This window comes from Erythrolamprus reginae, chromosome 4 (assembly GCF_031021105.1).
Source record: "Erythrolamprus reginae isolate rEryReg1 chromosome 4, rEryReg1.hap1, whole genome shotgun sequence".
NCBI classification, from domain to species: Eukaryota; Metazoa; Chordata; class Lepidosauria; order Squamata; family Dipsadidae; genus Erythrolamprus; species Erythrolamprus reginae.
The window spans coordinates 137,811,531-137,838,698 of NC_091953.1; the positions used below are offsets into that span (position 1 = coordinate 137,811,531).

Genomic DNA, 27,168 nt, shown 5'->3' on the forward strand with positions numbered 1-27,168 from the left:
TGAATGCCTGTGGCAGCTAATCAGCATGACAATTGATCAGCATCCAATCAAAACATGCCTGCTATGTTTGTCATCAGTCTCCATTCAAAGCAACTACCTATCTTTTCACCAGCCAATCAAAACACACCTCCTATGTTTTTCACCAGGGAATTCTATGTTTTGGCCAGTTTTTACCTGTCATAGGTGCAATATCTATATAATATAGGTATATCATAAGGGCTGTGTTTGAATGGAATGCTGGGTCGAAATTTTAAAGCAATCGGTGAAGTACTTTTCTAGATTAGCCCCGCCTAACAAAGATACGTTTCCATTTTTATTAATATAGATAAGCCAGTCAGCTAGTTAAATATATCAGGACATAAAGAATTTGCATAGCTATAACATGGAATTTATTATAAGGTTATTCAACATCCGCAAGATACTATGACTGAGTACCAATAATAATTTGATTCTAGGAGTTAAAGCCATCAGCTTCAAACTACTGTATTCCATTTGAGATGTTTATGGAGATTTTCAGTCATACGGATCATGGATGTCCTAAATATGCTTTTTCAAGAGACCTCGTTTTTCCTTGAATATGTTTTAATTCTCATTCAAGAAGAGTTTTCTGTTCTGACACAGTTTTTCAATCAGAACTGAAAAAGCTTCCTGTATGAGAAGTGAAACATCTTCAAGGAAAAAAAACCTTTTGAAAATAAAGCACCTTTGGGTCCACATGAGATTTAAACTTTACTCAGATCTTAGGGATTAGCCCCGTCCAAATCATAAATCACTAATGAAGACTCAAGCGCTCCTGAATTTTAACGTAGCCTATGTCCCCCTTTTGAGTGGGGGGGTTATATTCTCTGTTGGATTAAAAAAAAAATCTGCCCAATGTTACATTTTCAGGAGTCATTTAGCTTCTGATTAAAAAATGTAGTTCATCCCAATTTATTCTGTGTTTTAAAATCTTTTGAAACCAGGTTTCTGGGACAACACTGTCGGGATCTTTTCTAGCAGTAGGGAAGAATGTGCTTCTAGCACACTTTAAATGCGCATAAAGACTCTAAAAGCACAAGTTGTATATGAAAATAGTCCGTTTGGAGCCAACACAAGCTAGAAAATGGCTTTGTTGCAAAGGCAGTGTAGCGCAGCCAGGGAAAGGGACAAAGACTTAATCTTTCCTTAATGAGTGTGTGAGTATGTTGCGCTTCTGGTTTCATTAAACATGCCTCGTGGAAAGATAAAAGGCCTCCCGATTAATCAGTGTTGCTTTGAGAGTCATGCTCTAATTGTTTAGCAGCCAAGGAGTCAACATAGCCTCTTTTTCCCGGAGTTGCTTATTGGGTACATCCAAGGGTCCTCGTGTTACAGAGGGCGGACAAAAGTTAATGAAAAGAAAATAATGCCCAAGTTCGGATTAATGAGTGCCATGTTGGAGCCAGGTGCAAATTCTCAGCAAGGGGAGGATGGCTGCATAGAGTTGGAATAAGTAGCACTTTCCCAAGGAACCAGGCAGAAATTACAGCAAGGGGCACGTAAAAGCTGAAAAGGAACAGTTTGAAACTTTCCTAACTGCAAGGACAGTTAACCAGTGGAACAATTTCGCCTTTAGAAGTTGTGGGTGCTTCATTGCGGGAGGCTTTTAATAAGAGACTGAACAGCTCTTTGTCTGAAATGATAGAGGGCCGTGATGTGCCACAGCTGGTACATGGATCCATATCGGAGGGCATGCGAGACTTTGCCATGTTTCAGCTCCAGTGCGCATGTGCATGCTGACCAGCTGATTTTCGGCTTTGGGAAAGGCCGTTTCGCCCACCAGGGGCTTCAAGGAAGCTTCCCTAAAGTCCTGGAGGCAAAAAAATTGCCCAATGGACAAACTGGAAGCTTGCAAAAACTTCTGGTTTGCCATTTTGCTGTTTTTTACACTCTGGAGAGTTCAGGGAAGCTTCCTGTAGCCTCAGAGTGCAAAAAACCAACACAATGGGCAAACCGGAAGTGCGTTTTTCCAAACTTTGTGCTGTTTTTTGTGCTCTGGAGTTTTTCTTTTCTTCCCTACCTCTCTCCCTCCCTCCCTCCCAGCCACTTTCCTCCCTCCCTCCCCCCCAGCCTCCTTCCTTCCTTCCTTCCTTCCTTCCTTCCTTCCTTCCTTCCTTCTCCTTCCTTCCTCCCTCTTTCTCTTTCTCTCTGTATTTGTGTGTATATCTTTCCAGTTAGAGAAAACATTAATTTCCTGTGATAAATCAGAGGTGCATTGGTGCCGGTTCCAACTGTTAGTAAACCAGCGATGATGTCACGGAGATGATTCTGTTGGTGCTGATCTGTGGGCATTGCTATCTTGGATTTTTTTATTGCTGCCATGTGCCGGTGCCTGGCATGACCCTGAGCAAACCGATCCAGAACCCACCCTTGGGTAGGATGGTGTTGTGTTCACAGTTGTGGGGTTGTTGCCATTTCCACCCTAATAATGCCTTTGGTTATTGCGTCATCCTGACTTGAGACTAAAAATAAGGATTTGAATGGAAAATAAATCCGGAGAGGACAGGCCACTTGTCTGCTCCAAAGACATTCTTGTAAGACAAGCAAAGAAGGGCAGGGATTCAAGGTTTCCCCACATAGCTTTGATGGGGGGACGAGGATAAAATTACACGAAAGGAAAGCGAACATTGAGTGCAGCAGGTGAGGAAACTCCCTCCCTCTTTCTGTCTTTAATTTGTGTTTGCTAAAAATAATGTGTCTTTCTTGTGAATGAAACAAAGAGCTCTGCTGCGGTTTCTTTTGATGTTCTTAAAATATGTGGGGTAATTTCAGCCCCTCCCTTGACATAGGAATAAAAGGAAGCACCTCCTTCCAAAATTGGTAAGCAGACTGGATGTTTTATGAAGTAACACCTTCAGTCTCAATTTAGCAGTAGCAATAGCATTTAGACTTATATACCGCTTCACAGTGGTTTACAGCCCTCTCTAAGCAGTTTACAGGGAATCAGCCTCTTTCCCCCAACAATCTGGGTCCTCATTTGACTGACCTTGGAAGGATGGATGGATGAGTCAAACTTGAGCCTGCTGAGATTCGATCTGCCAAACTGCTGGCAGCTGGTGATCAGCAGAAGTAGCCTGCAGTACTGCACTCTAACCACTGCACCACTGTGATCAAAGTTTTAAACAATATTCAGGGAGGATACTTGTTCTGCCCCAGCGCTGAGCCCCCCAAGAATCAGATGCACACCACCGGATTAACTAATAAAGGTTTTACTATTTACGAAAGTCTTATGCAGTTTGCGTCTTTTCGTAAAAAAGGTGAAATCTAGCAAAGATTATAAAGTCTTAGCAACTGGCCAGAATCCCAGGAATAGAAAAATACAGCAAATAATTACTATATTGCAGTAGGTTTCTTATCGTCAGCTTACAGAATTTGGCTGGAAGCCTGGAGCCAATCAAAAAAAGCTAAGAATGTGATCCATGGGTTGCTTTACACTTCCAACAATTCCATATTTTAAAAAATGCCTGAACAAAATTTGTCCAACGGAATGTCCTTGTGGCAATCAACCAATCGATTGGAAGAGAAATGGAAGGGACCTTGGAAGTCATCTAGCTCAGCCCTCTGCTCAAGCATGTCAGACAAGGGGCTGTCTCGTCTTTTCTTTAAAACTTCCAGTGATGGAGCATCCACAATTTCTGGTGGCAAGCTGTTCCACTGGTTAATTGTTTCCGCTTTTAGAAAATTCCTCCTTCCTAGCAGTAAGGTCATATTCCTAAGGGTCTCATTTAGCAACAGAAAATTTGGGCTCAGTGGTGTTCCATAAGTTAAGAACTTCACCTGTATTCACAATGGCTGACCATTCTCAACGTAAATAGCAGCACAAATGAAAAAAAAGCCCTGGGAATCTTTCTGGCCCGTATTGAATTGGAAGAGTGAAAGGGAAGAATTGGGAGAAAAGTCCTTTGTCCTCCCGAGGCAACCTGAGAAAGTGTTTGGCTGGCTGGGTCTCCTCTCGTATTTCTAAGCGGACGTTGCCTTTTGATTCCTGCTTTACTTTGGTGGCTCCAATCAAAACAAAATGGCGCCATTCTCTGGCTTTTCTCTTCTTTGCACGTTATTGAAGGAAGGTGTTTTGTGTCACGGAAATGAACTTAACAACAGCAAATGCACAAAAGTCTCATGTGTCGCTTTCGGAACGGCCTTTTGTCTTCTGGATGCTCGTTAATTCTTTTTCATGCTCTTTGCAAGGTTAGGAAAAGTCCTTTGGTAGATTTTTTGGGATGTTGTTTTTTTCCACCAGGGGCTCAGCTTCTGAAGGCCACATCACTCCCAAGAACAGTGTGCAAGGCTGTGCAATTGGGGTCAACACAATCAGTATCAAGTTGCTACTGGAACCAGGGGGAGGGGGAGAGAGAGAGACGGCGTTCCGGTAGTGAAAATGGGGCTGTGGGTGACCGGCGGACATGCACACGCACCGTACTAAAATTTGGCTTATGTGCTTACGCAGGAACCAGAATCTCACGAGAGGACTCTATGGACACATGAGATTTTGGCAATTTTTGGCATGCGCAGAAGCAAAAGAAATCACCAAAATTTCATGTGCCCTCACTTCTTCTTGCAAGATTTGCTTCCTGCACATGTTCAGAAGCCAAATCTCACTTTGATATGCGCACATGCCCATCAAATGCGCATATGTGCCAGTCACCTGGAACTAGGCATGCATCGGTAAGTTGGAGCCCCCACTTGAACAAAATAGATTTGTTAGTTAAGATTGAGAGGAAATAGCTACCTCAACTGTTCTGTCGGGCTTTCTGGTAGACTCCTCCCAAAAATGCACAGGTACAAATTTCAGACACACACACGTTTGTAAATTCAAAACAATGTTCTTTATAATGAAAATTCCCTTAACCTAAGCCCTCTTTTGGTATAGCCAAGAGCACTCGTCTCCAAACAAACTGGTAATTTGTACAAGTCCCTTATCAGTTCTGTGATACTTAGCTTGCAGCTGTGAGGCAATTCACAGTCCTTCTTTCACAAAGTGAAACACACTTTGCCCTGGTTTAGTTTCAAAGCGGGGGAAAATCAGCACCTAAAAGGTCAAAGTCAGTAAAGCAGTCACGAAACACAACGATCAGATAATCCTCCACAATGGCCAAACCCACAGGCTGCTCTTTATAGCAGCCTCACTAATGACCACAGCCCCACCCAACCACAGGTGGCCTCATTTTCTTTGATAATAATCTCTCAGTTGTTGTTGCCTATGCATCGCTCTCCGCATGCGTGGCTGTATCATTAACTCTTGTTCTGAATCCAAGGAGGAGCTAGAGAATTGATCTCCTTCTGAGCTGTCTGCCCCACTCTCCTGCTCCTTGTCACTCATGTCTTATTGGTCAGAGGAGCCTTCATCATCAGATTCCACCGGGGGCAAAACAGGTCTGCAGCAGTGGGGCAGGAGCTGGGCCAGAGCTAACCACAACACTCAACAATGAGGTACCTTTTGCTCACAGTTTGCTGGGGGTCTCCCAGGTGGGTCTCGGGTAGGGGTGGAGTTGGAAAATGCCAGGATGATAGGTGTCAGGATCATGCGTGAAGTTACAATTACAAGGGTCGCCCAGAAAGGAATGTACCACATTTTTTTCCAGCCTACTGTAATGGTGCGACTGCAAAACTTTAGATACACATTATTTGAATTGTGAGAAGTGTGTGTGCAAATTTTGCGTTTCTTCACACAGCAGTATTTCAAAATGTCATCTGTAAATGAGGCACGTTACAAGCAGTATGTTATCGTGGAATTTCTCACTGCGGAGAAAGAAACTGTTGGGAACATTCACAAACGTTTGTGTACAGTTGATGGAGAATCTGCAGTCGACAGAAATACGGTTAGTCGCTGGGCACAGAGGGGGAGGCCATTAGAAGACAGAAATGGCTTTGTGACCAGAACAAGGAGTAGTACCGACAGGGTATACACACCCTTGTGTCTTGCTGGAGGAAGGCCATAGAAGAGGACGAAGATTACATGGAAAAATAAGGAGTGCAGAAGAAACATCCTTCTTTCTTGTGTATAAGTTTCACTGTGTTCAATAAATAATTGTTGAAGGAAAAAAATGTGGTGCGTTAGTTTCTGGGCGACCCTCGTACATTAATTTATTACTACTTGTGCTTATGCACAGGAATCTATTTAGCTAATGGTTAGCTAGATAAGGGTGAAGGGAATTCAAGACTTGGCTAGGTATTGTCTTTAGGCTGAGTAAAGGCTTCTTTCCTCTTTTGACTCTGTTCCTCTTAGGATGCCCAAGTCCCCACCAGGAGTTCAAACTGAGGCCGAATTCTGACGTATCTGAAAGACAAGTGTTGGGACGTTGGGTTTTTAAGTGACGGGCAGGTAAAGAGATTTGAGAAAAAAAGTGTGACACGCCACCAGTGTGTGCGATGAAAGCCTGCCAGGTGGGATGGAGGAGAGACATTCCCTCCCCGCCTACTCCAAGGAGCATGTTTTAATACAAGGATTAGCACTTTGAACTGAACCTGGGAATGAAAAGCAGACCAGAACACCTGCTCAAAGCTCCACCTGGAGTACATTTAGTAGCGCGGTCGTAGATAACATGGTGTCACATTCCTGCTTTTTTGTGACTGGGTCTAGCTGGGTTTTTGGTTCAAAGCCGATAATGGGGACTTTAACGGATAGACAAACCCTGGGAAATTCAGGCCTGAGCAGCCACCGTTCAACAGTCCGATCTTTACACGGGGAAGTGTGATTCCCTACAAACAAGTTGTCATCTCAGCTACTCCTGCACCGAATCCCCCCAAGAGCCATGTCTCCTTTTGATCATTGGAATGCTCCATCTTTACAATGAGCTTTTTAAGCGGCTTTACAACGATGCTAACAAGTACGAGGCCTATCTGGAAAGTAAGATTACATAGAAACATAGAAGATTGACAGCAGAAAAAGACCTTGTGGTCCATCTAGTCTGCCCTTATACTACTTTGCGTATTTTATCTTAGGATGGATTTATGTTTATCCCAGGCATATTTAAATTCAATGACTGTGGATTGACCAATCACGTCTGCTGGAAGTTTGTTCCAAGCCTCTACGACTCTTTCAGTAAAATAATATTGCTTCTGATCTTTTCCCCAAATGACCTCAGATTGCGCCCCCTTGTTCTTGTGTTCACTTTCCTATTAAAAACACTTCCCTCCTGAACCCTTTGACATATTTAAATGTTTCGATCATGTCCCCCTTTTCCCTTCTGTCCTCCAGACTACACAGATGGAGTTCATGAAGTCTTTCCTGATCAGTTTTAGGCTTAAGACCTTCCACCATTCTTGTAGCCCGTCTTTGGACCCGTTCAATTTTATCACTATCTTTTTGTAGGTGAGGTCTCCAGAACTGAACACAGTCTTCCAAATGTGGTCTCACCAGCGCTCTATACAGCGGGATCATAATCTCCCTCTTCCTGCTTGTGATACCTCTAGCTATGCAGCCAAGCATTCTACTTTTATACCTCTATCTATGCAGCCAAGCATTCTACTGTTTCCCTCCAAGTGCGATGGGTACCCAAGATTTGTGCCTGATGGGTTCCCAAGACTTTTCTCGCCAATTGCTGAGTTTTGAATTTTCTGGCTGAAGGAGAGTGGGTATGGCGCCACTGCATTGATTGACATTTGCTCTCTGGAGTCTGGTGATAAACCCAGATTTCATCTCCCGTCACTCTACAGTTGAGCAAAGCCTCGCCTTCAATCTCGAAACGGTCAAGAAATTCTCGGGCGGCACTGAACTCTGTCAATTTTACGTGCTTCAGTCAGCATCTTAGGCCCCCATCGGAGCAGCGTTCCTGCCCTTAGCACGAGTGACAAATTTTGATTGACAGTTGTCAGCGGGTAGGTCCCAGTAGTGGGTTGCTACCGGTGTGGTAGTAGACTGCGCACCAGTAACAGTATTACCCAATTTGCATACGCTGCCATCGTTTATTATTATTATTATTTGCTTCATGTGCATGCGCAGAAGCAAAATTATAAAATACAGGTACATTGTTCCACATATCCTTACAGCAACAAGAATAGTAATTGCACGATATTGGAAACAGAATGAAACACGGAGCGATAGGACTATTATTAAAAAAATATTAGAATGTGCGGAACTGGACAAATTAACATATGCACTGAACAACAAAGAAGACACAGAACTTTACAAAAGTTGGAATATGTTCTATAGTTGGATAGAGAAAAGGAAATAAGGAGAGTAGAGGAAACGGGAGAAACTTGTAAAGTGTAAAAATATTGATAGAGATAGAGAATTAGGGAGTGGATAATAATAATAATATCTTAATGTTTGCATGTTGATTATATTATATAAAATGTAGATATTGAAATATTGATAATGATATTAATAAGGAAATACATTGAAAGTAAAAAAACTGTAAAAGAAATACAGTTTAACCATATGAAACATGACAACAGTATCGTTTCCTGTAAAAAGAAGAGATTTAGAACTTGAATTTTTCTTTTCTTTTCTCTTTTTTTCTTTCTTTCTCTCTCTTTTTTTACCTTTTTACTATGTCTGTTTTATATGTATTGATTTGTGTTATGTGTGTATAAGTCTAATCAACGTTCTAAATGTATTTTTAATATTTGTATCCAATAAAAATTATTTTTTAAAAAAGAAGAAGTAAAATTATAGGAGGGGATGCGCGTATGTGTGAGATTTTGGCCATCTTTTTTTTTTTGCTTCTGCGCATGCACAGAAGCAAAAAATCCCCAAAATTTGTCATGCGCGCAAACTCTCTCACAAGGCTGCTTGCACAGCGCACTCGTAGTGGCGGTCGTAACAATCAGCCCCCGGTAGGTCCTGAGAGACGAGGGGGCCTGGTCCCCTCCTTGATAGCGTCGCCCCTGCCCTAAAAGACAATGTGGCTCCCACAAACCTTCTTGAAACCTGGTATGTCCAGACGGCTTCAACACCAGCCTGCCCGATCCGAGATGGATATTGGTTTCAAAGAGAACGATGACTAACCAGTATGCTAAATATTTTAATTCGGGAAAGCCTCCCCTTCCTCCTTGATGTTTGCTAAAGTTACAGCCAGCAGATGCAGGACGAGGGGGGTTAAAAAAATTGGTGTAAGGAAGTGCAGGAGGCGCTGGTCCTTCCTTTTCAGTCCGGGAGCCATAAATCTCCAGCCTTGGATGGGCCCTTTGCACCAGGTGACGCCTTCTTGGGCTTTTATCATCCCGAGCAATGGCTGATGAAAGGTTTGTGGGCTGCGACGGTTGTGTCAGAGGGAGGGACCGGCAAATCAGAACTTAATTCAAGGACATAGAGCGATTCTTCATATATATAGATAGATTCTTATATGTTCCTTATATGTTCCAGAAGTTGTGAATGCCCCCAACACTGGATGTTTTTAAGAAGAGGAGTCTGCGGAGAGGGGCGGCATACAAATATAATATAATTAAATAAATAAATAACCGCCTGTCTGAAATGGTGCAGGGTTTCCTGCTTAAGCAGGGGGTTGGACTAGAAGACCTTCAAGGTCCCTTCCGACTCTGTTATTCTCTTCTCATCCTCTTCTCCTCCTCTCCTCTCCTCCCCATCTCCCTCTCTTCCTACTTACTCTCTCCTCTCCACTTCTCTTCCTTTCTCCATTTCTCTCCCTTCCCTTTCCTTTCTTTTCCCTTCTCCTCCTCTCCTCTCCACTTCTCTTCCTTTCCCTCCTCCCTCTCCTGGTCCTTCTTTTCATCAAACTAGCCGTGCCCAACTGCAACCGTTCTTCATATCTTTCAGCCTCCAGTCCCCTAATCATCTTTGTTGCTCTTCTCTGCACTCTTTCTACAGTATCAACATCCTTTTTCCATCGTGGCGACCAAAACTGACTGTGGGATTCCAAGTGTGGCCTTACCAAGGAATTATATAGTGGTATTAACACTTCACATGATCTTCCTTCCTTCCTTCCTTCCTTCCTTCCTTCCTTCCTTCTTCCCCTCCCTTCCCCTTCTTTCCTCCTTCCTTCTTTCCTTCCTTCCTCTCCCTCATCCTTCCCTTCTTTCCCCTTATTTCTTACCTCCCTTCAACCCCCTTCCATTTGCTCCTTCCTTCCTTCCTTCCTTCCTTCCTTCCATCCTTTCCCCTTCCCCTTCCATCTATCTATCCTTCCTTCCATCCTTCCCCTCCTTCCTTTCTTCTTTCCTTCCTTCCCTTTCCCTTTCACCTTCCCTCTATCCATCCTTCCCCTCCTTCCTTTCTTCTTTCCTTCCTTCCATTTCCCTCCCGCTTTCCTCCCCTCCCCTCCCCTCTTTCCTTTCCTTTTTCCTTTATTTTTCTCTTCTTCCTCTCCTTTCCTTTTTTTGCCGGTGTGCGCGTGAGTATAACACCCACTCTAAATAGCTCTTTGTGCCTCTCTCTGCGCCCAGCAGCTGCTGCGTCTTTTTTTCAGTTCTCCAAAGATGCGAGCAAGAGAATACGAGGGGCCTAATCCAGAATGTCTCCAGGAGAGACATTTGAGAAGCAGCCAGGGGAGAATGGGAGAAAGAGGAGGAAAGAGAGGGGCCGGGCAAAGTTTAGGCAGCTCCGGCGCATGGAGGAGGGGGTTTCACTTAAAAGAGCCTGGTGGATTTGGGGCCAAAGAAACGATGCTTCTTCGGAGAAGGGGTCGCACTTTCTTTAAAAAATCCCCTTTTGGAATCTCTCCATAACTCTAAATTGTTCAGAGATTTGAAGATCTGTATTATCCCTCTGGCTGATTTTATTAATCTAGGAAAAGATAAGAGAATAGCAGAGTTGAAGGGACTTTGGAGGTCATCTAGTCCAACACCACCACCACCCACCCTGCTCAAGCAGGAGACTGTAAACCATTCTGGACAAATGGCTGTCCACCCTCTTCTTAAAAGTCTCCAGTGATGGAGCAACCACAATCATTGACTCATTGATTCAAGAAGGTAAATAGAAACAAACACAACTTTCATGTTTTAAAAATACACGTTATTTATTTAATCCGGAACGCTTTAGAGCTTCGTTCAAAGTAATTACGTATGTTTCTTTTCTTTTCTTTTTGGAAAAATACCTTTATTAATTATTTACATATAAAAACTAGCAAGCAAAATAAGCAAATGCAAACATGGGTAAAACAGGGAGAAGAAAAGAAAAAAATCAAAGAGAGAAAGAGAAGAAAAAAAGAAGAGAAAATGAAAGGAAACACAAAAAAGAGAAGAAGTTTGTATGTTTCTAAGAAGAAGAAGAGGAAGAAGAGGAAGAAAAGGAAGAGGAAGGAGAAGAAGAAGAAGAAGAAGAAGAAGAAGAAGAAGAAGAAGAAGAAGAAGAAGAAGAAGAAGAGAGTCAAACAATCTGTTGACTATCATTGTTACACAGCCTTTAGGTAGTATCATATTTCTATAGTATAGTATAGTATAGTATAGTATAGTATATTGTAGTGTAGTGTAGTGTAGTGTAGTGTAGTGTAGTGTAGTGTAGTGTAGTGTAGTGTAGTATAGTATAGTATAGTATAGTAATTACGTCTATTTCTGTTTCACTGAGAAATATTTTATTTAGATGTATTTCCTGGCAGTGCCAACAATTAATGGACGCCGCTTTGAACTTTCAGTTCAAAGGATCTGTATGTATGGTTTGGAGTTCTAGGATTTCACTGTATATTTTTATGACCTTTTTATACTGAAGCAAAAGGAGTAGGGTTTTTCCTTCTTCCATGACTATTCGTTAATGTTAGTTTATGTAGACCAGCAGCCAAGATAAGAAGCCTGGAAGGATTAACTTGAGAAAAATAAGTTCCAGAGGTATGTTTAGAAGTCGGTGGGAAGATGACTTGGACGAAGAGATAGATGGGGAACTCATCAAATTTGCAGATTTGAGTCTTCAGAGTAGGGAGGTCTATAAGTCCAAATAATAAATAATAAATTAATAAAATAAAGATGGCACCAAACTGGCAGGAATAGCCAACAGTCCAGAAGATAGGCTCAAGATTCAGAAGGATCTTGACAGACTTGAACATTGAGTGCTATCAAGCAAAATGAAATTCAAGGGTGAAAAAAGTAAGATCCTACATTTAGACATGAAAAAACAAATGCACAGGTACAGTATATGTGGTACCTTGCTCAATGGTAGTAACTGTGAGAGGGATCTTGGAGTCCTGGTGGGCAACCATTTAAATAGGAGCCAGCTGTGTGCAGCAGCTACCAAAAAAGCCAACACAGTTGTAGGCTTCCTTCGCTCGGAAGAAAGGCTTGACCAGATAGCCCTTAGAATAAGGTGACCTGATCTTTCCAAAAATCAGGACATTTTTGAAACGCCATGGGATGTGGGACAAATTAATTGGGACATTTGGTCACCTTATCCAGAAGCTATCCAGACTTTTTACTAAATCTGCACTTCTATTTCTACTAGTTTTTCCTCATCATTCCTATCATCCTTTCCCTCCCACTTAGGACTGTAGGACTGTAACTTGTTGCTTGTATCCTAAGATTTATATTAATATTGATTGTTTCTTCATTGCTTGTTTGACCCCTATGACAATCATTAAGTGATTCTTGACAAATGTCTCTTTTTCTTTTATGTACGCTGAGAGCATCTGCACTAAGACAAATTCCTTGTGTGTCCAATCATACTTGGCCAATAAAATTCTATTCTATTCTATTCCTATTCCTATTCCTATTCCTATTCCTATTCCTATTTCTAATTCTATTCTATTCTATTCTATTCTATTTCTATTCTATCCTATTCTTCGGGTCTTGAAACAGCAAAAGTTGTTTATAATGGAAAGCAGATGATGGAGTTTCATACAGTGCAGCAAGGATCACATTAGTGCAATATTGGAAATATAAGACGCACTCAAATTAGTAGCCTCTTTTTAGGGAGGAAAAAATACGATATTTGGCCGTGTCACACCAGTGGGTCTGGTGCGCAAGTGATGGGAGCAAGCAGACATTGTGGTGTCAAAAGTTTGTTTAACTTCTATGCTGATGCCTATAAAATCTAGTACATGTCGCTCATAGTGTTGTTGTTGAAATTCTATTCAGTTTCGATGAAAAGCCAAAGAAAAAATTACAGGTACTTGGAAAACTTGGATTATAAACAAATGTAGCAGGCATCACTTTTGGTGCAATTCACGGTCAGACTATTCGTAAAAATCACAATTCCCTGGTGAATTTTGTACTGATGGGGAAAAAAATAAATCAAAGTTTAAGCTTCCCAAGGATCGACTTGTATTTCTAGTGGGTAAGATATACTGGGCTGGGTTGCACATTCCATTGATAATCAAATCAAATCTCTAAATCTCCTGTTTTTCTTTGCAAACTGAATTGAAATGCCAATTCCAATCACCGAATCAGATGTCTTCGCATTGACAGGGCTTTCCCCCCCCAGATCTGCCTTCTGATTCAAAGCAGCCAAATTCATTTTTGAATGTCCACATTGAACTAGGATTTTGTGAGCTGTCAGAACTGGACTCTCTTTGCAAACTGATGGATGGTTTGAGTGGGATTTTGTCTCCTTCGTGCGAAACCTAACCAGACAATGGATGAGCGAAGCTCCAGTTTTTACAAAAAATGCTTCATCATTGAAATTAAAAAGGGGGAAAAGCCTCCGAGCACAAGGCTGTCCCTGAACAAGCCTTTTCTTTAGCCTGTTCTTTCTGCTCTTTCTATTTAGACCTGATTTGGAATTTCAGGGCTGGAGTAAGTTTTGCCAACATCCTTAAAAAAAACAACTTGTCATAGTGAAGAATCTTTGTGTTATTTCTCTCTGGGGACAATGTCCTTTGCCATTGCTGCTGAATAAGAGGGACATTACAAATAAAAGAACCTTTGCATTGGCTGCCGATCAGTTTCCGGTCACAATTCAAAGTGTTGGTCATGACCTTTAAAGCCCTACATGGCTTTGGACCAGATTACCTCCGGAACCGCCTGCTACTGTACGAATCCCAGTGACCGATAAGGTCCCACAGAGTTGGCCTTCTCCAGGTCCCGTTGACTAAACAATGTCGTTTGGCGGGCCCCAGAGGAAGAGCCTTCTCTGTGGCGGCCCCGGCCCTCTGGAACCAATTCCCCCCAGAGATTAGAATTGTCCCCACCCTCCCTGTCTTTCGTAAACTACTCAAGACTCATTTATACCGCCAGGCATGGGGGAGCTGAGATATTCCTTCCCCCTTGGCCATTACAAGTTATGCATGGTATGTTTGTGTGTATGTTTGGTTTTTATAAATAAGGGTTTTTAGCTGTTTTATTATTGGATTGTCACATGCTGTTTTTATCATTGTTGTTAGCCGCCCCAAGTCTACGGAGAGGGGCGGCATACAAATCCAATAAATTATTATTATTATTTAATTATTATTAGAATACAAAAATGTCTTGCAAAAAGAAACAAGAATAAGCCACAGGAAATATAAAATATTTTTTTAAAAATCATTTTCTGTCCAAATCAAAGTTCTACTGAATAGGTCTTGAGAATTGAGCATTTGTAGCAAGAAAGATTTTGCTCAGAATTTTTCTCATGCTGGTTGCCAGTGAAATTATATCTGCAGTGATATTGTTTTGTCTTTTTTTGCAACGTGATGTTAACAATCCTTCACCCGCAGTTTCACCTCTGAGCATTTTTGGCAGTTTTAGCTCTCTCTCTCTCTCTCTTTCTCTCTCTATGCCTCACTAGTAGATACGTCTCAGATATCATTGTTAGAGAGATTGGTGTGAGATTATGCTTTGCAAATGGCTTTTTTTTTGGGGATAATGGTATCCGTTTTAATCAAGTTCAGCAGTTAAAATATAATAATGGGCTGCAGTGGTTGAAATCCACACATCTTCAAGATACCCTATGCAACTAGACTTACAATCCTAGGTTTAGAAAGCTTAGAACTACATCGCCTTAAACACAACCTAAGCATAGCCCACATAATCATCTGCTACAACGTCCTTCCTGTCAGCAACTACTTTAGCTTCAACCACAACAACACATGAGCACCCAACAGATACAAACTCAAAGTAAACCACTCTAAACTCAACTGCAGGAAATAGGACTTTAGTAACCGAGTAGTTGATGCATGGAACTCACTCCGAGACTCTGTAGTATCATCACCAACCCCAAAAAACTTTACCCTTAGACTGCCACTGTTGACCTCTCCTGATTCCTCAGAGGTCAGTAAGGGCTGTGCATAAGTGCACCAGTGTGCCTTCCATCTCCTCTCCTAATGTTTCTCTCTTACTAGTATCATACATATAAATATTATATCTTTGTATACTACCAATATGTACTTGACAAAACAAATGAATAAAATAAAAACAATAAATAAGATGCCAACACTGAGAAACACCCATTTACAATTAATTCCTTCTCCATCTTTATGAAATAGGCCGTTAAATAAAATCCCAAGATTTCTAGTAAAAAAAATAAATCCTAATTGTTTAGTCCTTCCCTGCCTTAAGCGATAAACACCGCCACCATCCTGCAATTTTGATACTCCCAGAATAATCAGATACCCCAGATTGATTTAACAGAGTTTAACAGATTAATAGAGTTGGAAGGGACCTTGGAGGTCATCTAGCTCAACCCCCAGCCCAAACAGGAGATCCTACAATATTTCTGACAAATGGCAGTCCAATCTCTTCTTAAAAGCGTCCAGTGAGTCCCCTTTTTGGATTGCTGGCTTTCAGGCTGGTTTCTTTTCTGTTCTCCGTTGACTTAAACATCAAGCATGAATTGGCAGTTACCTGGTTATTCTATTTTTTAAATATCCCTTTGAAATACAGCACAGTCTTATAATAATAGCTGGCTAATTGGTATCCTAAGCACAGGCAATGGCTTGTTTTGTTCAATCTATAAAAAAACGAACACTGGTCCATCTAGTGCCAAAAACTGGTTTGTAACTTTTCTTATATTAGGGCTTTAAAAAAAAACCAAGTCAATTATCCTGGCTAACTTTTCTTAGTTGAATGCTTCACTTTATCTGTTTTTTCCCTTGCCTTGGATATATAGTTCACTTACCTTCCTTCCAACATAGGGAGGCTTTTGTGTCTGTGCATATTCTGAAATAAGCTATTGATCCAGAGGTTTTCCCAAAATAACAGCTGTATAAACAGAGGTGCATGCTTTCTTTGGGTAGCCACACTTAAAACAAGTTTCAGGTTTTCAAAAGCATGAACAGTGTCAGAGCTCAAAAGTTCTCCATGAATCTTGGGAAGAAGGTGTAGATTCTCTGAGTTGCTTAGTCTCCCAAGGATTCTGAAATCGTGGCTTAATGTATGTCTAATGGTGATTTGCCTATAAAACATTTCATTCTGGCTTGGAGGCTGGGTTTGTGGTGGAATTGGATCACAGACCTTAAGCAAAACAGAACAGAAAGTTTAGAACTAAGACGCCTTAAACAAGATCTAAGTATTGCCCACAAGATCATATGCTGCAACGTCCTGCCTGTCGGCGACTACTTCAGCTTCAATCACAACAACACAAGAGCACACAACAGATTTAAACTTAATATTAACCGCTCCAAACTTGACTGTAAAAAATATGACTTCAGTAACCGAGTTGTCGAAGCGTGGAACTCATTACCGGACTCCATAGTGTCATCCCCAAACCCCCAACACTTTACCCTTAGATTATCTACAGTTGACCTATCCAGATTCCTAAGAGGTCAGTAAGGGGCGAGTACAAGTGCACTAGAGTGCCTTCCGTCCCCTGTCCTATTGCTCTCCTATATCTCCCATACCTTTCTTCTATTCCTATATCTCTTCTTCTATTCTTTCATTGATATGTTCTATTACTTTATCTTCTTTTCTATTATTTCTTAGATATATTTTACTATGAGTATCTCCTCTATAACCTTCATCATGTACTTTATTATGTGTATATAGATATATACCCACTAAAACCCTCATTGTGTATTGGGCAAAATAAATAAATAAATAAAGAAAGAAAGAAAGAAAGAAAGAATGAATGAATGAATGAATGACGGAGTTGGGAGGTAGTTTAGACCAGTGCTTCCCAACCTTGGCAACTTGAAAATATTTGGATTTCAACTCCCAGAATTCCCCAGCCAGCAAATGCTGGCTGGGGACTTCTGGGAGTTGAAGTCCAAATATCTTCAAGTTGCCAAGGCTGGGAAACACTAGTTTAGACTAAGGTCTGCTATCGTGTCTTCCCTAATCCTTTTTTACCACTAGACTAGACATACCCAAATTCTGCAACCGTTCTTCATATGTTGTAATCTCCAGCTCCCTTATCCTCTTTGTGGCTCCTCTCTGCCTTCTTTCCAGAATCTCTGCATCTTTTTCATGTTGTGGCAGCCAAAACTGGATGCAATATTCCAAGTGTGGTCTTACCAAGGTATTATAAACCAGTACTAACGCTCCCCGTGATTTTGATTCTATCCCCCTGTTGATGTAGGCTAGGACTGTTAGTACTAGGTGCATAAGAGTTTGGGTTTAGCAATATATAAGCAAGCTAACAGTGAATGCTTGTATGTATTGAAGCACTATAGCTTTAAGAGTTAGTGTTGGAGATTGCCACAAGAGGGAGCCAGAAGCGTGACTCTCTCTCTGCATGTCTCTGTTATTTCTCTGTCTGGTATTGCGGATTCATTGTAGTAAGAACTGTGCCGGGGCCCCCACAGAGAAGGCTCTTCCCCTGGGCCCCACCAAGCGACATTGTCTGGTTGATGGACCTGGAGAAAGCCAACTCTGTGGGACCTAACAGGTTGCTGGGACTCATGCGGCAGAAGGCAGTCCCGGAGGTAATCTGGTTCGATGCCATATAGAGCTTTATAGTTTTCACTATCCTGTCCACTATCTGATAATGGAGTTGCTTCTATCTTTTATATCTCCATGGAATTCTCATTTATGATTATTGAAACCCAAAGAGATACACCACTTTCTCTCCAACCTCATATTCTGTCCAGTCTTTCATTCTCATTTACTTGCTTGTTCATTCATTCATTCATTCATTCATTCATTCATTCATTCATTCATTCATTCATTCTGGTCCCTTGTCCTTCCAAAGAGAAGTGCTTTGAAGGGCAATCCTGATTTATGGATTGGGCTGATGATTGCTTCATTCTCCACTCAGCCTCCTCCAATAGCTTTGAAGTGTGCTCAGCTCTTTGGGCTTCTGTTCAAAGGTATATTTATGCAAAGTTTGGTCAATCTGGGGAATGGAGCTTTCAAGGCCCTGACATCAAATGCTTCCAAACCAGCCATAATGACTTAGGGCCACGATAAACCTCAATGCCTCCAGAGAAGAAAAACGAGAGGGTGGACCAGAGAAAAATACGGTGGTTATATTTTTAGCTAAACAAACTGGACCATTGTTTAGAGTCCTGATCGGAATCTACCACGGGCTTAAATCACTCCTTGCTGAAGTGCAACAATCTCAGAACATCAAATGCAAATTCTTTCTGAAGGCGACTCAAAAGCACCAGCAAATAATGTTCAGTTAGCTAACTAGACTTTTTACGCCAACGTGGGATTTGTTTGGAATAGGACTGTCAGTTAGGAAGGGATTAGAGTTTAACAGATGAGTGACTTTACGGATTACAGATTAACAAGAGCTGGGAGGGATCTTGGGAGTCGTCTAGTTCAACCCCCACTCAAGCACGAGACTGTTAGTATTATGTACATAACTAGCCGGGTTTGCCAATATACAAAATAAACCAACAATTTAGGCTTACATGTATTAAGAAGGGTGATTCACTCTGTCGGCTATTCTCTGCTATTCTGTTTTGTCTTGGTGACTATGTTGTAGTAAGAACTGTGTGTTCAAATGATCATTTATGTATCTGTAAGCTGAGCAAGTAAGACTTATAGTTTTGTATATGTAGTGACTGATTTAATTGTGTGTGACTAGGACTGTTCTTGACTAAGACATTTGCCAAAGTAAATAATATGTTATACATTCAATGTAACTGGATTATATTACTGAATTATTACTCCTATCTCTGAGTTATCAGCTGGATATCTGCTAGACGTCCACGTTTCTTCTGTGTACATGTATCTTTGACCACTCAGAGATAACTCAGTATACTCCTTAACAGAGACTCTACACCAGTGATGTCTAACTGTTTTTCCCTTGTGTGCTGAAAAAGCGTGCGTCCCTGCTATCGCACATGCACAAGTGCCCACACCCATAATTCAATGCCTGGGGAGGGCAAAAACAGCTTCCCCACCACTCAGAGGCCCCCTGGAGGCCAAAAATAGCCTGTTTCCCAACTTCTGGTGGGCCCAGTAGGCTCCTGTTTTGCCCTCCCCAGGCTCCAAAGGCTTCCCCGAAGCCAACAGAGGGTAAAAATGCCCTCCCCCATCCCCTTGGAGGCTCTCTGGAAGCCAAAAATCAGCTGGCCGGAACATACATGCATGTTGGAGCTGAGCTAGGGTAACAGCTCGTGTGTCAGCAGATATGGCTCCGCATGCCACCTGTGGCACCCGTGCCATAGGTTCGCCATCACTGCTGTACAACATTTCTGACCAATGGCAATCCAATCTCTTCTTCAAAGCCTCCAGTGATGAAACTCCCACAACTTCCAAAGGCAACTTCTGTTCCATTGGCTTTTTTGAGGAACATCTATATGGATCTCAGGTTGCCTTCCAAGCTTCTTCTCCATAGACTGGGCTACTCTTGATCTCCATTGGGATGAACGGAGCCTTCCTAAAGCAAAAGAGATTTACTAAGGGAAACAAAGGAAGAATTCACCCTTACGTCAACGATTACCTTATATTTATTGCAGGATCCAATCTGGGTCAGTCACCATGACCAGAGATTTAGTCTTCCAAGATTTCAGACTCATGCTGGAGTCCTTCCTCGGGGAACTTCTCCCTCACTCGAATAAGGAGATTCTTAGTCATCCAGGTCATGGCTGTCCCAGTTCAGAACTGAAGAAGCTTCTTGGATGAGAAGCAAAACATCCTCAAGGAAAAACAAAACCCAGTAGCTGTTGTGGCCCATCTGCATCCCGCACAGCTGATCTGAGGATCGAGAGATGGGTGTGGGCTGGTATCCTAGTTCAGTGTACCTGGCATCTGAGTCTGATAGCGAGGAGATCGGAGAGGATGTGGTGTCAGAGGCTGAAAGCCAACCAGGGCCTGCTGCACCTCCTGATGTGCCCATGAGCGACTCAGGAGAAGAGGAGGAGCCTCTTCTTGATGCTAGAGTGCGCAGAGTTGCCAGAAGACATGAGTGGCTAAGCAAGAGGAGGTCTCTGCATGAATAGATCTCTAGAACAATTGGCCATGCCCTTAGGCTATTTAAGATTAAACCCCGTGATGTGTCAGTGCAGAACATTCAACTTTTGAATGTTCCAGATGCCGGCTTGGATTTCGCTCTTGGACTATTGTTATTTTAAATGATGAATTTACTGTAGAACTGAAGAGTTGGGATCAATGATCCCTGGACTTCCTGCCAACTCACAGTGAGATGTTAATGAGAGTTGTGTGATCAAAGAAGATATCTGTGAGTTGATTTATGCTTTGGGACTCCATCTCATACTCCAAAAAATACAGTATGTCTCTTACAGGATTTTGCCATGGAAGGCTCAGTCAAGACATATTTTGAAGTCCAGGAAAGTTACCCTGCCTGCCTGCCTGCCTGCCTGCCTGCCTGCCTGCCTGCCTGCCTGCCTGCCTGTCTGTCTGTGTGTCTGTCTGTCTTCGTATTTCTTTGGGGAGGGAATGTCAGGAGTGGAATTTTCGCCAATGCAGTTGGAAGGCCAAGCCGACTAGCGAGCAGAGACGCATCTTCAAAGGATCTGGTGCATTTGCCGCACTTAGCTGCACATGAAAGACTTGGCAACCTCTCAAAGTATGGCTGAGAATGCCAATTAGGTGGTGTGCATGAGTGGAGTTTCGGGCGCAGAAGGGAGGGAGGGGGGGAGGCAGAGGAGGAGGGGGGCGGGGGGGCTTGAGCACTGGTGGACCTGAGCCTCCAGACAAAGGAAGGGAGGCTGGCCTTAGAAGAAGACCCTCTTGGGGAGGATTTAAGTACTGATTGACAAAAATCTCTGCTTAAAATTTGCAAGGAAGTCTGAAGAGCATTTAGCATTGGTTCGACAGCAAAGAAAATGTAGAACTATTTATTTATTTTTATTTTATTGTTTTGTCAAGTAGGTACTGGTGGTATACAAAGATATAACAATGTTTATTTACAGGATACTAGTAAGAGAGAAACATTAGGACAGGACGAAAGGCACGCTGGTGCACTTATGCACGCCCCTTACTGACCTCTTGGGAATCAGGAGACGTCAACAGTGGACAGTCTAAGGGTGAAGTTTTGGGGGTTAGGTGATGATACTACAGAGTCTGGTAGTGAGTTGCATGCATCAACTTCTTTGGTTACTAAAGTTGTATTTCCTACGGTTGAGTTTAGAGCGTTTTACTTTACGTTTGTATCTGTTGTGTGCTCATGTGTTGTTGTGGTTGAAGCTGAAATAGTCATTGACAGGAAGGACGTTGTAGCAGAGGATTTTATGGGCTATGCTTAGGTCGTGTTTAAGGCAAAGTGGGACTTAACTAGGCAGGACTTGGCTCTTTAAATCCTCTAACATCGTTCTCTGTGTTTTCACCGTGCAACCTTATGCTTCAAGCTCTCGTGTGGTGAAGGCATCCAAATATGTCCTACGTAGGAAACTGAAATGTGATGCTTGAAGCATCTTTTTGTAGGTTTACTTCCTAAGAAGTACATGTCATTGTATGTTTATTCTAAGACCCACGTGAATAGTAACTGGTGCTTTTGAAAGTGTCAATCTCCAAATGTATTTCAGAAAAACACAACTTATTTTATTCTTACAAGTAAACCAATAGGCAGGATTGCATTACAGTGATCCCCCGATTATCGCGAGGGTTCCGTTCCAAGACCCCTCGCGATAATCGATAACTCGTGATGTAGCAGCACGGAAGTAAAAACACCATCTGCGCATGCGTGCCCCTTTTTCCATGGCCGCACATGCGCAGATGGTGGAGTTTGCGTGTGGGCGGCGGGGAAGACCCTTCGGCCGCCCAACAGCTGATCTGCTCCGCAGCGCGGCAGCAGCAAGGAGCCGAAGATGGGGTTTCCCCGTTGCCCAGGCAACGGGGAAACCCCATCTTCGGCTCCTCGCTGCTGCCACGCTGCGGAGCAGATCAGCTGTTGGGCGGCCGAAGGAACATTCCCTGGGTCTTCCCGCCGCCCAGGCAAAGGGGAAACCCCAAGATCGCTTGCCGCTTGCCCGTCACCCGCTCGCCCGTTTGCCCGCCCGCTCGGCTGCTCGCTTGCCACTTGCCCGTCACCCACTCGCCCAGCCGCTCGCTTGCCGCTTGCCCGTTTGCCCGCCCGCCCGGCTGCTCGCTTGCCGCTTGCCCGTTCGCCCGCCCGCCCGGCTGCTCGCTTGCCGCTCGAGAGCAAGAGGGGGAGAGATAGAGAAAGAGAGAGAAGGAAAGAAAGAGATGAGAGAGGGAGGAAGAGAGTGTGAGAGAGGAAGAAGCAAGATAGAGAAAGAGAGAGAGAAAGAAAGATGAGAAAGGAAGGGAGTGACGTCATCGGGTGGAAAAATCGCGATATAGCGATTTGCAGTGATCGGGATCGCGAAACTCGGGGGATCACTGTATATAGCATTTAGATTTATATACTGCTTCCTAGTGCTTTTACAGCCCTCTCTAAGCAGTTTACAGAATCAGTGTATTGCCTCCAACAATCTGGGTCCTCATTTGACCCACCTCGGAAGGAAGGAAGGCTGAGAAAGAAGGAAGGAAGGAAGGAAGGAAGGAAGGAAGGAAGGAAAGAAAGGAAGGAAGGAAGGAAGGAAGGAAATAGCATTTAGACTTATACCACTTCATAGTGCTTTTACAGCCCTCTCTAAGCAGTTTACAGAATCAGCCCCTTGCCCCCAACAATCTGGGTCCTCATTTGACCCACCTCGGAAGGAAGGAAGGAAGGAAGGGAAGGAAGGAAATAGCATTTAGACTTATACCACTTCCTAGTGCTTTTACAGCCCTCTCTAAGCAGTTTACAGAATCAGCATATTTGCCCCCAACAATCTGGGTCCTCATTTGACCCACCTTGGAAGGAAGGAAGGCTGAGTCCACCTTGAGCCAGTGGGGAGATTTGAACTGTTGAACTACAGCTAGTGGGTAGCTGATGGAGCCTGCAGTGCTGCACTTTAACCACTGCGCCACTCTGGCTCTAGGCCAAAGATCATCTTGAGGTCTTTCTGAATGGATCAATCAATCAGTCAATCATCAGCGTACAGCAGGAAGGGACCTTGGAAGTCTTCTAGTCCAACCTCCTGCTTAGTCAGGAAACCCTACACCACTTCACACAGATGGTTATCCAACATCTTCTTTAAAACCTCCAGTGTTGGAGCATTCACAAGTTCTGGAGGCAAGCTGTTCCACTGGTTAATTGTTCCAACTATCAGGACATTTCTCCTTAGTTCTAAGTTGCTTCTCTCCTTGTTGGTTTCTACCCATTGCTTCTTGTTCTACCCTCAGGTGCTTTGGAGAATATCTTGACTCCCCCTTCTTTGTGGCAACCCCTGAGGTACTGGAAGGCTGCTATCATGTCTCCCCTGGTCCTTAAATCCTGCAACTGTTCATATATTTTGGTCTCCCAGGCCTTTAACCATCTTGGTTTCTTTTCTCTCTGCACTTTTTCTAAAGTCTCAACATCCTTTTTTGATAATGCGGTGGCCAAAACTGGGTGCAGTGTTGTTTTTTAAGATTGTGAATTGTGAGACTGGAAGCCAGATTTTGGTATCCTGAGCTCTTAGGGCTTTTTCTACAACATGTTCTCCTAACATCTATCCAAAATCTTGGGTTTGGACTTATATTTGCTGCTTCAAAAACTACACCATAACATAGATAGGTTCAATTCCTGGATAATTGGCTGGGGGATAAACTCAGAATGAAATAAATGGCTTGTTTGCATGATAGGCAATATGGCTTTAATATTCATTTCTTGCACATGCATTATCTCATATAGAATCCATATGGGAAGCGATCCCAATCTGAGGCCTGTATTGTCCGTCAAAGGGGCCTTGCAGACATAACGGGGACTAAGAGGAAATTCGCAGTCGGAGCGAGAATGTTAATGTTCCCAGAAGGGACCTGGGTGTGTTTTTGACAAATGTGAAAGGTGTTGCTTTTTGCTGTGGGATTGGGAACCAGCTGGGTCCACAATAGATACACTGTGCAAGAAGAATCCAGGTGTTCAACGCGTCTCTCTCAGCAGCCCTGCAGTTAGGATTGATTGTAGGATGGGGGGGGTCAGAGGGACGGAGGGATGAATAGAAGCAGATATATGAGAAAGGAGAAGGGGGGTTAGAGAGATAAATCAATAGTTAGGGAGATAGATAGATAGATAGATAGATAGATAGATAGACAGACAGACAGACAGACAGACAGACAGACAGACAGACAGACAGACAGACAGACAGACAGACAGATAGACAGATAGAGGGAGGTAGGTAGATAAGACAGACAGAGAGATGGGTAGATAGATGACAGAGATGGATGGATGGATAGATAGATAGATCTCCTTAATGACAGACATGAAAGGTGAGTAGTTAGCTGATAGATAGATAGGTAGGTAGGTAGGTAGATAAGACAGACAGACAGAGAGAGATAGGGAGGTAGATAGATAGAGAGAGATGATAGGTAGGTAGGTAGGTAGATAGATAGATAAGACAGACAGAGAGAGATAGGTAGATAGATAGGTAGGTAGGTAGGTAGATAAGACAGAGAGGTAGGTAGGTAGGTAGGTAGGTAGGTAGGTAGGTAGATAGATAGATAGATAGATAGATAGATAGATAGATAGATAGATAGATAGAGAGATGGATAGATGGATGGATAGACAGGTAGGTAGATAGATAGATAGATAAGATAGATAGATAGATAGATGATAGAGAGATAGATAGATAGATGGATAGGTAGGTAGGTAGGTAGGTAGGTAGGTGAGAGAGAGCGAGAGAGATGGAGAGATGATAGATAGGTAGGTAGGTCGGTAGATAGATAGATAGATAGATAGATAGATAGATAGATAGATAGATAGATAGATGATAGAGAGATAGATAGATGGATAGATAGATAGATAGGTAGGTAGGTAGGTAGATGAGAGAGAGAGAGAGAGATGATAGGTAGGTAGGTAGGTAGGTAGGTAGGTCGGTAGATAGATAGATAGATAGATAGATAGATAGATAGATAGATAGATAGATAGATAGATAGATAAGAGACAGACAGACAGAGATAGGTAGATGCATGCAATGATGGATGGATGGATGGATGGATGGATGGAAGGATGGATGGATGCAATAGGTAGATAGAGAGTAAATAGAGAGAAGGTGATTTTTTTCTTCTACACATGCGCGGAAGCAAAAAGCCCAAACCACCGACACCTCATGTGCACATCTGTCCCCTTGCGAGATTTTGCTTCCTGCGCAGGTGCACAAACCCAAAATGTGACAAAAGATGCACAGAAACGTCTTCTCTTGCACACGCAGGGGAACCAAAGCTGCATGCGCCGCACACCGGTCATGGCAATCCGCCTCTGCCCACTAGGTGACCTTATCAATGTTGTAAGGGTCACTTACAGGGTTCCATTTTGACCCAGGCCTGACCCTAAATAAGCCAACATCTTTGAAGGGGCAAATATTTAAACCACTTTTCCACTTCTTGATTTCTTTTTTAAGCATCAAACTATGACTGATTCCGTTACCTTAATTCTTCTGTAATTTTGATTTGTGCCGTCGTTTTGCAAGGAACATAAACAAAAACGGTTCCATCTTCACCCGGGGAACAGGAGCCATAAACACAAAGAGAAGGTCTTGAGTTGACTCTTAATGGCAGCATTCAGGACTCTGCCCTCGTGGGGGAAGCCAGTGGGGAAATAAATTTAAAAAACAGACACCAGGAAATAAACTGCAGAGGCCCCAACTGACTCACTTGGAATGGAATAAAATATGTTCTGACTGCTGACTCAAACATGACTATGTTTTTAAAAATTAATGTATTTTTGTTCTTTTCTTTCCTTTCTTCCCTTTGTCCCGGATCTCCCTTCCCTCCCTCCCTTCTACCATATCCCTCCCTCCCTTCTTTCCCCATCTATCCATCCATCCATCCATCCCCCTGCCATCTTCCTCCCTCCCTCCCTCACCCTTCCTTCCTTTCCTCCCTCCTTCCTTCCTTCACCACCCATCCACCCCTGCTGTCTTCCTCCCTCCCTCCCTCCTTCCTCCCTCCCTCCCTCCCTTATCCATTCATCCATCCATCCCCCTGTCACCTTCCTTCCTTCTTCCCTCCATCCTCCCTCCCTCCATCATCCATCCATCCCCATCCCCTTCTTCCTTCCTTCACCATCCATCATCCCCCTGTCATCTTCCTCCCTCCCTCCTTACTTCATCACCTATCCATCTTCCTTCCTTCCTTCCTCCCTTTTTCTCCCCAGATGATGCCAGCTCAGGAAGGGAGAGTTTGGGACCTGAAAATCCCAACAGTGAATCCGAAGACCACCCAGGGAAGCTGTGGGGTAAGCCCGGATCTCTCCCCTCTGCTGCCGTTCAAGCACGAAAGACCCTCCCTAGCTGGGACCTCTGTGGTGCCAAAGGGGCGACTTCTGGGGTTCAGGTCAGCTTGCTTGTCACCTCCTTGGAGAGGCAGCTTCCAGAGCCCCCACCCACCCGTGGGGCTCACCTCAAGGAGGAGAAAAGCGGGTGGGATTTCTGGCATGCTTGGCTGCTTGTTATAATAATAATAATCAGATGCACACCAATTGTATAAGTAATAAATAATCTGATTCTTTATTTTAAAGAGTAAGGAACTTCTTCCCTTCTTCCCTTCCCACTTTCTTTTCCCCTTTCCCCTCCATTCTTTCTTTCTTTCTTTTTCTTTTGTTCTTTCTTTCATCCTTCCTTCCCCCTTCCCCCCCTCATCCTTCCTTTCCTCCTTCCTCCCTTCATCCCCCCATCCATCCCCCTGCTATCTTCCTTCCTTCTTCCCTCCCTCCTTCCTTTCTTCCTTCCTTCATCATAATCCATCCAACTCCCTGCCATCTTCCTTCCTTCTCTCCTCCCTCCCTCACTCCCTCCCTTTCTCCCTTCTCATCCATCCATCCATCCCCATCACCTTCCTTCTTTCTTTCTTTCCTTCTTTCCTTCTTTCCTTCCTTCCATCCTTCCTTCATCCCTTCCATTTTTCCTCCCTCCATTTATTCCTTCCCCTTCTCTCTCTCCCCTTCTCCCCCTCCCTGTCCCTCTGCCTCTCTCACTC

General features: G+C 43.2%; 1 protein-coding gene across 2 annotated transcripts in view; it reads left to right on the top strand.

Moving 5' to 3' along the window:
- FGFRL1 (fibroblast growth factor receptor like 1) overlaps positions 1-27,168 on the top strand; it is a 141,847-nt gene that overhangs the window by 98,418 nt on the left and 16,261 nt on the right. For both annotated transcript variants that reach the window (XM_070751429.1, XM_070751427.1), the window contains exon 4: positions 26,348-26,428. In XM_070751429.1, coding sequence (XP_070607530.1) covers positions 26,348-26,428 — 81 coding nt within the window. The remainder of the gene's footprint in view (positions 1-26,347; positions 26,429-27,168) is intronic.